The 13110-nt window shown below is 42.2% G+C and overlaps 1 protein-coding gene across 1 annotated transcript in view; it reads left to right on the plus strand.

The window, feature by feature from the left end:
* LOC142182744 (membrane-spanning 4-domains subfamily A member 4A-like) overlaps positions 1–13110 on the plus strand; it is a 35087-nt gene that overhangs the window by 12387 nt on the left and 9590 nt on the right. Inside the window, exons 3-5 of the mRNA XM_075257424.1 lie at positions 4825–4941; positions 8900–8962; positions 10540–10650. Of these exons, the coding sequence (XP_075113525.1) occupies positions 4825–4941; positions 8900–8962; positions 10540–10650 (291 nt within the window). The remainder of the gene's footprint in view (positions 1–4824; positions 4942–8899; positions 8963–10539; positions 10651–13110) is intronic.

The following is a 13110-nucleotide window of genomic DNA, read 5'->3' on the forward strand; positions in this document are numbered from 1 at the left end:
GCTCATGTGCTTCAATTTTTGGACTCCATGCTGTGTAGTGATTAAAAAACAATGTTTTATGGCCATTTAAGTGTTCCCTTGCTCTTTCTATGCATTCTAAGAACTTGTATGTGTTTTGGGGTAACTTTTTTTAGCTTTTAAAAAACGATCTTAGAAAAAAAAATCCCATAGACTTGCATTAGGATCGGAATTGGGATCCAGATCGGGTTCGAATGGAAAATGATCAGAAATCGTATTTCAAAATTGATCCTGAAAAGTCAAGATCAGCTCATCCCTACTCTTCATTGATTCCTCCAAAAGAAGCTTGAAAGCTGTTCTGCTCAATAATGGCAACCAATATGCTTCTGTTCCTGTTGCTCATTCTATGTGCCTTAAAGAAAATCTTCAACTAATCCTAGACAAGATAAAGTATCCAGAACATGAATGGGTGCGCTGTGGAGATTTAAAGGTGCTGTGCATGCTACTAGGTCAGCAGTCAGGATTTACTAAATTCCCATGTTTTTGTGTGAGTGGGACAGTAGAGATTGTGACCTTCATTGGATAAAAAAAGAATGGCCTGTTCGTCAATCCCTTACTCATGGAGAGAAAAATGTTCTGTAGAGGAGCTTGGTTGATCCGAAAAAAATTTAGCTCCCTCCTCTTCACATCAAATTAGGCATTATGAAACAATTTGCGAAAGCCTTACCTAAGACTGGACCATGTTTCACATATTTGTGTTAAAAATTTCCTCACCTCTCAGAAGCAAAACTTAAAGAAGGTGTTGTCGTTGGGCCTGATATCCGAAATCTGGTGTTTGACGTTAACTTTGAAGTGACAATGACAGAAGATGAAAAGGAGGCATGGAAAGCATTCAAAGATATGGTAACCAAGTTTCTTGGAAATCACAAAGATCCAGACTACGAAAAAATCACTCAAAATATGCTGCAAAAATTTCAAAATCTTGGATGTCTGATGAGCCTCAAATTTCACTTTTTGAATTCACATGTGGGATTTTTCCCTGAAAATCTTGGAGCAGTTAGTGAAGAACAAGGTGAACGCTTCCATCAGTATGTCAAGGTGATGGAGAAAAGATATCAGGGTCGTTGGAACATTGCAATGATGGGAGACTACTGCTGGTCACTACATCGAGACCAACCAGAAAAATCGTACAAGAGGAAAAGCAATGTACGCAGTTTTACTGGCAAAAGAATTCGAAAATACAAACAGATGTAAAGTAATACCATGAATGTCTGGTTGTCATGTAAGTAAAAGTCAGACCTCCTCGCATCAGCAATTTATCATCTATACTACAGATAGAAGATAAATATTTTTGTGGCATAACCCCTTTAATCTGTTTAGTTTCCTTCAGTCTAAAACAGACTCTAAAAATTTCCCTAACAATGTGACACTTACGCTTTAATATGAGGTATGACTATTTTACTACAAGGGAAAAAATTCAGTTCTGTTTCTAGTAGGGGCGGATTAAGGATACCATGGGTCTCAGACTGTCCAGAAAGACTGGGACCCCTAACCATTCACACCAAAGATCTCTGACAGAATAATGTCCTATAGCGGCAACTCCACAAAGTATAGTGTCCCATAGTGGCCCTTTCACACAGTATAATATGTAATAGTGGTCCAACAACACAGTATAATGTCTCACAGTAGCCCCTCCACACAGTATCATGTGTCACGTCTACTTTTATTAATTGAGTAAACATAACAGTATTATTCACCTCCCCTGGGCTCTAATGTGCAGTTCCCCATCCATTTTGGCCTCTTCTAGCCTCTTGAATGATGTCAGGGACCCTTGAAGCCTGTGATTGGGCCTAAGGGATCACGTGGATCATGGCAGCTTAACTACACTTGTGTCTGTGTGTAATTATGCTGGCATGACCCACATGAACATTGAGACCCAATCACAGGCCTCAACTCTCCCTGACATCATTCAGGAGTCTGGAAGAGGCCCGAAGAGAACTCACCAAAGACCAGGGGAGGTGAGTAACACTCTTATGTTTACGCACTTCTCTTGGGCCTCAGCTCATTATAGCTGAAAAGAGCCCAGAATATAATAATGGCAGTTCCAGTACAGATGTGTTCTATCTGAATAAAACTGCTGAGCAAACTTTGCAAATATTCACTAGACGAATGTCCCAAAGTTTGCCCAAAGGACTCCATATAGGTTCTAGAAGACTCCAGTGCCCCGCCACAGTAAACAGCTGCATTGGCAGAAATGGATATTGTTGATTACAAGGTCGGATTATAATAGGGCAAATACTTGCCCCCTCACCTTGTAGCCTCGGGCTCCAGGCAATCACACGTTTCACCCTTACTATGATCCGACCATGGTTGGTAATTTCCCTACAAGTGAAAGCATTGAGAAAAATGGGAAGTGTAAAAAATTAAAACATAATAAATTTATTACGTATGCATTAAAAATGTATGCTACTCCAACACATATCACATATCCTGAGATATAGATTACTAGATAACAATTGTATTGATAGAGGATTAACAGGCAGCTTTCTGAGTGAATCCCCACATTCAATATAAAGATTTTTGCACATAATTGCAGGGCTGAAAGAGGCCGGAAATGGTTTCAAAGAATTTTATTGAATAGATTGATCACGCTATTCCAACACCAGAAAGGTCTCTTCTTGGGGGCCCAAAATAATCTCACTCTCTGAATTAGTGCACTTGTAGCAGAGGCGACTGCTACACCACAAGTCCCCATTACACAATAAAGAAGAGAAGACATACTGCATACTGCTAATATCTGGCTCCATGTGTATAGTAAAAGTTGTTTAATCAAATACTCAGAGAGGTAAACACACGAAGAGATTAATAATGGTGTGTACATTCCTGCACCTGAAGTAGGGTTTCGCCTCCACAAGACTCCTTCTGGAGAATGGTTAGCATTAGAGATGAGCGAACAGTAAAATGTTCGAGATTCGATATTCGTTTCGAGTAGCCCCTCAATATTCGACTACTCGAATCAAATATCGAACCCTATTATAGTCTATGGGGGGAAAATGCTCGTTTCAGGGGTAGGCAACGTTCGATCAAATTATACTTACCAAGTCCACGAGTGAGGGTCGGGCTGGATCCTCCGAGAAGTCTTCTCTTTGCAGCGTCCCCGCAGCATCTTCCAGCTCTGAATTCACTCTGCCAGGCATCAGGCCTGGGCAGAGCCGACTGTGCATGCCTGCACTACAAGCGGACATGCGCAGTTGGCTCTGCCCAGGCCCGATGCCTGGCAGAGTGAATTCAGAGCCGGAAGACACCGCGGGGAAGCTGCACGGAGAAGACTTCTAAAGGTAGGAAAAGAACCAGCGTTGATTGGCCGACTGTATAGCATTCGATCAATCAATGCTGGTTCTGCATCGAACTTTTACATTCGAATAGCGAGTGGTACTTGATCGAGTACGAGTATTTTGAATACCGTAGTATTCGATCGAATACCTACTCGATCGAGTACTACTCGCTCATCTCCAGTTAGCATGCAAAGTCCTCCTATTTAGATAGCTAGATACAGATTGCAGAGATAAATAAAAATAGCATATAGTGATGTAATGAAACCCCCAACATATAAATTTGATTTATATTCTTAAATCCTTCTGGAAATCCATACCACATTTTTGATTAACGCCCCCGATTGTGGACAAGTTACTTTTTTTGCAGCAATTTTTTTGAGCCAAACACAGGAGTAGCTACTAAATGAATGGAAAAGGAAAAAGGAAGCAATTATATTTCTCCTTCCTTCTCAATCCATTCCTGTATTTGACTACAGAAACAAAGCGGCATAGGGGAAACTATGGCAGAAACGTATCACGGCTTTTCCCACAGCGCTTTTCACAGAAAGTCTCTGCTGACTTTCTTCTTCCATTATATCTATAGGGAAACCACCAACATTACCGTAGGTATAATTAATATGTTGCAATTTCCAAAACCCCAATGGTTTTGGAAATCGCAGCGTCTCCGCTGCACATATTTTTACCAATATGTGGATGGGAATACACCATGAGGGCCCCAACCTAAAAAAGGTTTTCCAGGACTTAAATATTAATGACCTATCCTTAGAATTAATATGTGATTGGTAGAGGGTTGAGACCAGGGACCACCACAGTTCTGTTGAGACTACAGTGTTTGCGTGAGACATCTTCAGGAATCCTACAAACACTGCTAACATATTGGGGAACCCAGGATTATCTAATAATACCTATATTTACTCAATGTACTCAATAAAACGTGAACAGTATAACTGTTTGTGTCTCGGGGCAACACGGTGGCTCAGTGGTGCGCACTGCAGCCTTGCAGCACTTGTGTCCTGGGTTCGAATCCCGCCAGGAGCAACATCTGCAAGGAGTTTGTATGTTCTCCCCGTGTTTGAATGGATTTCCTCCCATTCTACAAAGACATACTTAAATGAGAAAAAAAATGTACATTGTGATCCCTGTATGGGGCTTACAATCTACATTTAGAAAACAAACTGTTTGTGTCTTATTAGTGTATTTAATTTCTGATTCAGATAAAAATCATATTGCATTTTATTAGTAATCAATATGAAAATCCAAGTAACTCCAAAGGGTTCACTTTTTTTTTACAACTGTATCTCAATTGCTTCCATTCTTTAAACTTTCTTATAGTTGGGAAGGATTTTTTTTCCCCTGAAATGGGGCAATTGGCATGAGCCTCATGGGGTTTTTTGCCTTCCCCTGGATCATCACTGTAGGAAATTGTAGGGTTGGACTTGATGGACTGATATCTTCATCCAACCTCATCTACTATGTAACTATGTAATTGAATAACATAAGACAAGTTTCATTACCTAATTTGTTTTTACAGGCAATACAGCTGGTTATTGTTTTCATACATGTTGCATTGGGGGCAATCTTTATACAGTGGGACTCGTATATTACATATACAGCGTACTACGGCATCAGCCTCTACGGAATACCATTTGTAAGTACAAACTAAAACTGTCCATTGTAAGTTACATAAATCTGCTAAGTGTTTATGATAGGAGGAATAAATCAATATGAAATAACAGCAGGATTCTTTAAAAGGGATTACTAAGGATGGGTTCACACTACCGTTGTTAATGCTCTTTGTTGTTATCTATCATAGGAGGTTAATGCCTCTCCATCTGTGTCCATTCCCATTCACTGCAATGTAAATAACACAATGGAAGCTTTCTTCCATCATGTTTCTTTACTTTTGTAACAGTTGTTCATGCAGGACGTCAATGAAAACAAAAATGATATGATTTAGTTGCAGAGACTTACAAAAGCAATAACAAGAGCTTGGCTGATAACTTCGAGCAGTAGAGACAGCTATCTAAAACTAGCATACGTCTGTGAGCCAAAATAGACCCTCAGATGCCTTCACCAGACTTGGACTTTTCGCTGAATCTGGGAATCTGAAACAGATAGATGTGCCAATAATAAAAACCCTGCAATCGCAGACAATGGTGGACAGAATCTGTGTGGAATCGGCTCCCAAGTTCGTGTGAAGGTTTTTCTGGTATATTTGGAAAAATAATGAAAGTGTTTGCTCAACCAGTTAAAGGTTGATGAGATAATAATAAGATAGACCATATATTTAGACCATAGACCAGACATTTTAGATAGAGGAGACCATTGTGATCCCTCAAGATCAGTTGTTCCCCCAGTTTAGCAGCTCACAAATGGTCTACAAGCTGGATGTTGTGCTGCTCTTTTGCCATAGACTTGAATAAGGCTTCACTGCATAACCCATAGCCACCACTATCCATAATATTAGGAGAGTTAGGAGAACAGCGTCCAACATATAAACAAAGCATGGAACTACATGTCTGGATAAAAAGCTGATCTCCAGGAGTCCTGTCAGATCTCATTGATCTAAAATTGGTGACCTAGCTTAAGTATAGGCCATAACTTCTGAAAAGGTTGATAACCCCTTTAAATTATAAAATTATGTCTGCCTGTACCTACCACTAGAGGGAGCACACTGCAAAGGATTTTATACAGCTACCACTGGAATGAATAATAATAATAATGATGATGAATCAGGAGATAGATCGCTCCCGTAGTGCCAACAGAAACAATCCTATAATTTAAAGGTGTGTTCAGGCGACTTTTAACCATTCCCACCATTGCCATTCTTCCTCTTTATGTTTTTGTCTTTTACTCCCTTCCCTCCAAAAGTCATAGCTTCTGTACAGTAACACTAGCACAGACTAGTGTTAAACACTGACAACTAGACACTGACATATACAGTGGCGGATCCAGGGTTTGCGGGGCCCTGGGCAATTGACTTTGGCGGGGCCCTACTTACTGGGGGGTCTCGCACTTCTAACCTGTACTTCCCAACTGTTAAAGACTAGAAAGAGAGAATAAAACGTGCGGCGCGCTGTGTGCGCCGCAGCAAATTAGGCCCCGCCCACTTTTATGTTGACTCCGTCCATTCTCATTCAATTTTCATGTGATTCCACACAGTATAATCCTCCTACAGTCACCCGTAAATTATATGTCCCCCCTCCATCTCTCCCCCATTTTCATATACACCCTTCATCTACCCCTAGTTTCATGTCCCCCCCTCTATCTCTGTCCCCAGTTTCATGCCATTCTCCCCCTTTATCTGCCCACAGTTTCATGTCCCCCCCGTCTCTGCCCCCAAAGTCATGCCACTCTCCCCCCTTCATCTGACCCAGTGTCATGCCGTTCTCCCCCCTTCATTTGCCCCAGTTTCATGCCGTTCTCTTGCCTTCATCTTCCCCAGTGTCATGCCGTTCTCCCCCCCTCCATCTGCCCCAATGTCATGCCATTCTCCCTCCTTTCATCTGCCCCAGTGTCATGCCATCCCCCCATTCATCTGCCCCAGTATCATGCCATTCTCCCCCCTTCATCTGCTTCAGTGTCATGCCGTCCCCCCCTTCATTTGCCCCAGCGTCATGCCATTCACTCCCCCTTCATCTGCTCCAGTGTCATGCTGTTCTCCCCCCTCCATCTGCCCCAGTGTCATGCCATTCTCCCCCCTTCATCTGCCCCAGTGTCATGCCATTCTCCCCCCTTCATTTGCCTCAGTGTCATCCCGTTCTCCCCCCTTTCATTTGCCCCAGTGTAATGCTGTTCTCTCCCCCTTCATCTGCCCCAGTGTCATGCCATTCTCCCCCCCGTCATCTGCCCTAGTGTCATGCTGTTCTCTCCCCCTTCATTTGCCCCAGTGTCATGCCGTTCTCCCCCCCTTCATCTACCCCAGTGTCATGCGGTTCTCCCCCCTCCATCTGCCCCAGTGTCATGCTGTTCTCCCCCCCTCCATCTGCCCCAGTGTCATGCCGTTCTCCCCCCTCCATCTGCCCCAGTGTCATGCTGTTCTCACACACACACACTCACCATTCCTCGTTCCCCCGCAGCTCTCTCCCTCATACACATATTGTAGCCGCGATGTGACGTCATCACATCGCGGCTACAAATGCCGGAGCTCAGCGTTAAAGCAGGAGCTGACAGCTCCTGCTTTAAACGCCTATGTATTCAGCTCATCAGCATCCGTAGGACGCCGATGAGTTGAAATCGGGACATGCCGACTGGGACCATTTTGTTAGGTCCGGGCTGCGCCGCGGGGCCCCGCTAAGGCTCGCCCGGCCCTGGATCCGCCCCATGACATATACAGTCCTATGAAAAAGTTTGGGCACCCCTATTAATCTTAATCATTTTTAATTCTAAATATTTTGGTATTTGCAACAGCCATTTCAGTTTGATATATCTAATAACTGATGGACACAGTAATATTTCAGGATTGAAATGAGGTTTATTGTACTAACAGAAAATGTGCAATATGCATTAAACCAAAATTTGACCGGTGCAAAAGTATGGGCACCTCAACAGAAAAGTGACATTAATATTTAGTAGATCCTCCTTTTGCAAAGATAACAGCCTCTAGTCGCTTCCTGTAGCTTTTAATCAGTTCCTGGATCCTGGATAAAGGTATTTTGGACAAACAATTCAAGTTCAGTTAAGTTAGATGGTCACCGATACTGACCGATACTGACCCGGCATCCGCTGTACTAGAGAGGCGGATGCCGGGGAGGGATAGACGCCGGGGCCTGAGACATCGCTACGATCCTCTGCCCTTCATGAAGCCAGCAGCGGGGGGACGGAGGAGCCCCTGCCGCTGCTGGCTTCATGAAGGTCAGAGGAGCGCAGCGATGTCTCAGGCCCCGACACCTGTAATGGCGTCTATCACTTGCCGGCTTCCGCCTCTCTATTACAGCGGATGCCAGGCGCCACCTTCAGACTATAAGACGCACCCTTCTTTTCCCCAAAAATTTTGGGGAAAAAAAGTGCGTCTTATAGTCCGAAAAATACGGTATTTCTGTGACCATTGTGGGGCTTTCTTTCATTACACAAGGGGGACCAACAATTTTGTCCACGTGTGTATGTGTGCCGCACATTCTGTATGTTTTTCTGTCTGTTGAAAGTTGGGAGGTATATATTATCCTATCTATATGAATGTATATATATTATCCTCAGCCTGGCTGTCTTAGATTGTATCTCTTTAATCTCTCCCCACAAAATGTATATCTTCTCCTTCTGTCTTGATGTTTATTACTGCCTAACCTATTCCATCATGATTGTCTCCTGTCATGAAGGTTGCTTGCAGCCTGAGGTCAGGTCTTCTCTGCTTTCTCCATCCTTTTAAAGGAAGGCTGTCATTTTACTGTAGTTGGTTTCCAAACCACAAAGAAGTCCAGGTTCATTTGAACTGCAAATTTTTGGAAAGTTAAGGCTAAAACTTGCTTATTCTGAGCCGGTTTGCTCATGTCTAAATGTAACTTCTGATAATACAGTAAATGTATTACATGTATACATTTTTTACTTAAAAAAAAAAGTTGACCATCATTGAGTGTTTTCTGGTAACAATTATACCTTGTCTTTCACAGTTCATTATTTCTGGCAGTTTGTCAATTGTTGTTGAAAAAAAGTCAAAGTCATCTGTCTCTTTGGTAAGTTGATAATGATGAAATTCTGCAATCCTCCAATAAGTTACCCCAATACCTCAATTTACTTCCTTTCAATGGAAATAGATATCCAATCAATAAGGGTCACATCATATCACTTACTGATTGTGTGAGGCCACCGCCGATTTCTAGAGCGGAGAGGGAGGATGCAGCATATTAGGGTCACCATGAACAGGCACTGGGCAGTCAACCTCAACTCAACCCTGTTCAAGTCAATATGTTAACCACTTCAGTACCAGGCCAATTTGTGCTCCAGGACCAGACACATTTTCGTTTTTTTTTGTATGTGCAGTTTTGAGGGCTGTAACATTTTTCTCGTACGTCGCATTCAACTAATTTTTGCGTCTTTTTTTCGTGGACACCTAGGGCTTTATTTTTATGTTGTTTTTATTTCTAATGTGTTTTAATTTTTTTTATATCTGGGAGAATATAATCATAATAGGAGGGAAATTGTGTCTGATTTTCACTTTATTTATTTTTTTTTATTTAATACAAAGGCTACTAAAAAAAACTTAATAAAATAGTGTATAATTTTATTTATTTATTTTAATTATTTTATTTTCATTTTTTTAACTTTTTTATTATATTTTATTTTCAGATTGTGTCCCCATAAGGTCATAAGAGACCTTTAGGGACATCTGATCACTTTTTTTTGTGTTAGGGAGGCTGATTTCCCCTATAACTGAGGCTGGTACATTTAGCCTCAGAGGAGGAATCCAGCCTCCTGCACACTGTTCTTTACACTTACAGAGCTGATCTGGGTCCTGTAGGACCCAGCAGCTCTTGTAAGACACTGAGCCCGGTGGATCATGTGACCGCCGGGTTAGAGGCCGGCTGCATCATGGCGGCGCCCATAGCGTGTATACAGCGCTCATTGAGCACTGTATACACAGCAATCGAGAAGGTAGGGAAGGGAATAAACCTTTCCTGCCATCTCTCTGGGAGCTCCGGCTGAAGTTACAGCCGACTCCCAGCTTCAGCAGCTGCACGATCTCCGTGCAGCTGCTGTGTTCTGACTGGATGTACGGGTACGTCCTGTCAGAACTAGGCAACCACTTCCCGGACGTTTATACTCTATGGGCGGTCCAGAAGTGGTTAATATAGAGGAGCTGCAAAGAAACTGCCGAAATTTAGTTCCATAGTCATTAACAGTACATAAGCGTAGAGTTACGTGTAAAGTTGCCATTCACCTAAAGGGTGATTCATGAATCAGGGCTCATGGAGAAGCCCGGGGAAGGTGGAAAAATAAAATTCATCTGTCACAGAAAAGAAAGCGGCCAGATGACACCACCGGTTCCCTTCCTGTGGCCGCTGATGTCATGTATGGTGCAGGACTTTTGCAATAGTGCATGCTGGATCACACTGTGGCAGACAGTGGAGTGCTAGGGACAGGTGAGTACATTTTTTTTTCATCATCTCCAGCATACTCCCTGAGTCCTGAAATTCATGGACAACCCCTTTAAGGAAAGCTTTCAACATGTTAATTCCTAAATAGTATATATTTTATTATTTTTCATATTGAAGATTATTGGGTTATATTAAATGTATGTTTTACTTTCTAGGTCAGATCCTTTATAGCAATGAATATTCTAAGTGCAATTGAGTCATTAGCAACAATCGGTGTCTTCTGTTATGACATTTATCGTTGTGAATACTACTCCTCATTGCCTAAAGTAAGTACACAGAAATACAAAGCAAAAATTATTAACCATTTAAAGTTAAACAATCAGCTTATGGTCTCCTGCATTTTACCGTAATGTGGATTTTATAGACTATATTATAGCTGCAAATCCAATTCTGACTTTAGCTTTAATGATCTAAACTTACATCATCTGATTCCTATGACATTAACAATCCTATTAATATTATAAAGGTGAAAGTTTGTGAGTTTGGATGTTTGAGGGTTTGTGTGTTTGGATGTTTGGATGTTCGGATGTTTGGATGTTTGTTCCTCAATCACGCAAAACCCGCTCCACCGATTTGGCTGAAATTTTCCACAAACATAGTCACTACACTCGATTGCGCAATAGGCTACTTTTCGTCACAATAGCACACATACGTTTTTCCCAGGACCCCCACAAAACCCAAACTCACATCATTATCACTGCAATCTCACACACTTTGGACCATAGCAAGCCACAAAATTCATATTACCCTCTACAGCAGAGGTCAGCAACCCCTGGCACACATGCCAAGAGTGGCACTCCTGCCATATTTCACTGGCACACCAGCAGCACAGGACCTGCAAGAGTTAAATGAAGTCCGAATCTCTTCAGTGCTGTGCTAGAGCTGAGGCATAAGGACACTCCCCTTTGAGAGGGGTGCAGGAAACCCAGGGGGTGGAGCTTAATCGCTCAGGTCTGTGCCTGCTATAGTGGTCTGCACCCTGCAAAAATTCCCTGAGGAGAAGAGGAAGCTGCTAGCAAAGTGAAACTGAAAAACACGCAGGTACATAGGATTACTGTTCTCATTAATGTCAGGCATTTGGGGTTATTAGTTTAGTGTTAGTAACTCCATGTGCCTCACATTAATAGGAATAAACCCCATCATGTCCCTCATATTAACCCCTGTGTGCCTCACATTGATAGGAATAAACCCCATCATGTCCCTCATATTAACCCCTGTGTGCCTCATATTAATAGGAATAACCCCCATCATGTCCCTCATATTAACCCCTGTGTGCCTCACATTGATAGGAATAAACCCCATCATGTCCCTCATATTAACCCCTGTGTGCCTCACATTAATCGGAATAAACCCCATCATGTCCCTCATATTAACCCCTGTGTGCCTCATATAAAGGTTACTACTATGTGAGACATATGGAGCTACTAATAAAAGACCTCAATAATGAAGATACTTAATTATTACCTCCAAGTCTCTCACATATCAGTAACTCTTACACAGGGGTTAATGTGAGGGACATTATGGGGTTAATTGCTATTAATAAGAGGCGCATGGAGTTACTAAACTGTCATGCACAGGGATAGACTTTATGTTGCTTGCTCGAGAGTATCCTGTGCCCAAAACTTACATGTACTGGCGGAAAATAGCAAATCATACAATGTCGTATATCGAAGTATATTAACCTGAAATACCTCTGTCCCAAAGACACTATGTACAGTTTATAACAACACCGTATAGCAGCTGAAATACAAGTTACATTCAACACAAAAGTCTCACGTATTCTCAGAATTACTGCAAAAACAAGATACAAAGTTACATTTCATATCCCATACCTTATACACAGTACGAAAACCTTACCCGCGCCTGTATATACCCACTTCTACAATCACCGCAGACGAAGTCGCGGGTACCAGCTAGTCAGGTCATATGACCCACTGTCAGATCAGAATTTGTTTTTGGTTTATATATGATCTGGAAAAGCTGAGGAATTACAACTGTATACAGCCGCAAAATTATGGGCGCAAAATTACGCGGCGTATACGATCGTAACTCCCATTGAATTCAATGGGATCTTTTTGAACGCGCAAACTCTGACACGCCATATACGTGCCAGATTGCGTTCCACTTTACTCTGTGTAAATTCGCCCTAACAATGAACATAACATTGTTATTGCTGCATTCGAAATGGTACAAACAGGGGGGCTTGTCTGCGATTAAGCAAAACCTAGAATAGTGCAGACCTGTTAGGCTAAGGCCTGACAGGACATCCCATAGCAATAAAGCGCTGCGGGGAAAAACGCAGTGGGAACACATTGTGGTTTTCAAGTAGAGCTTCAAACAGAAAGTTCAGAGTTTTCCTCCGCGGACTTTCCATTACCATTATATCTATGGGGAAACCGCCGGTGTATCCGTAGATATAATTGACATGCTGTGATTTCCAAAGCTGCACCGGTTTTGGAAATCGGGGTGTGCTTGCACGGCAGTTTTTACTGCAAAGTGGGCATGCGGTTCACTTGAATCCCATCCACTTTGCCTGTACTGTAAGATGCCGTGATTTTTCTCGTGGTGTTTCCGCCAAGGCCAAATCGCAGCATTTCTGGCCCATGGGGCCCCGGCCTAAAAGACATTAAACAAGAAAAAAAACTGACAGCTCAATTTTATTTTCTAGTTCTAAATAAGTAATTTAGAATACAATAAAAGTCAATGGGTACTGTCCAGTATAGATT

This window comes from Leptodactylus fuscus, chromosome 10 (genome assembly GCF_031893055.1).
Source record: "Leptodactylus fuscus isolate aLepFus1 chromosome 10, aLepFus1.hap2, whole genome shotgun sequence".
Taxonomy (NCBI): domain Eukaryota; kingdom Metazoa; phylum Chordata; class Amphibia; order Anura; family Leptodactylidae; genus Leptodactylus; species Leptodactylus fuscus.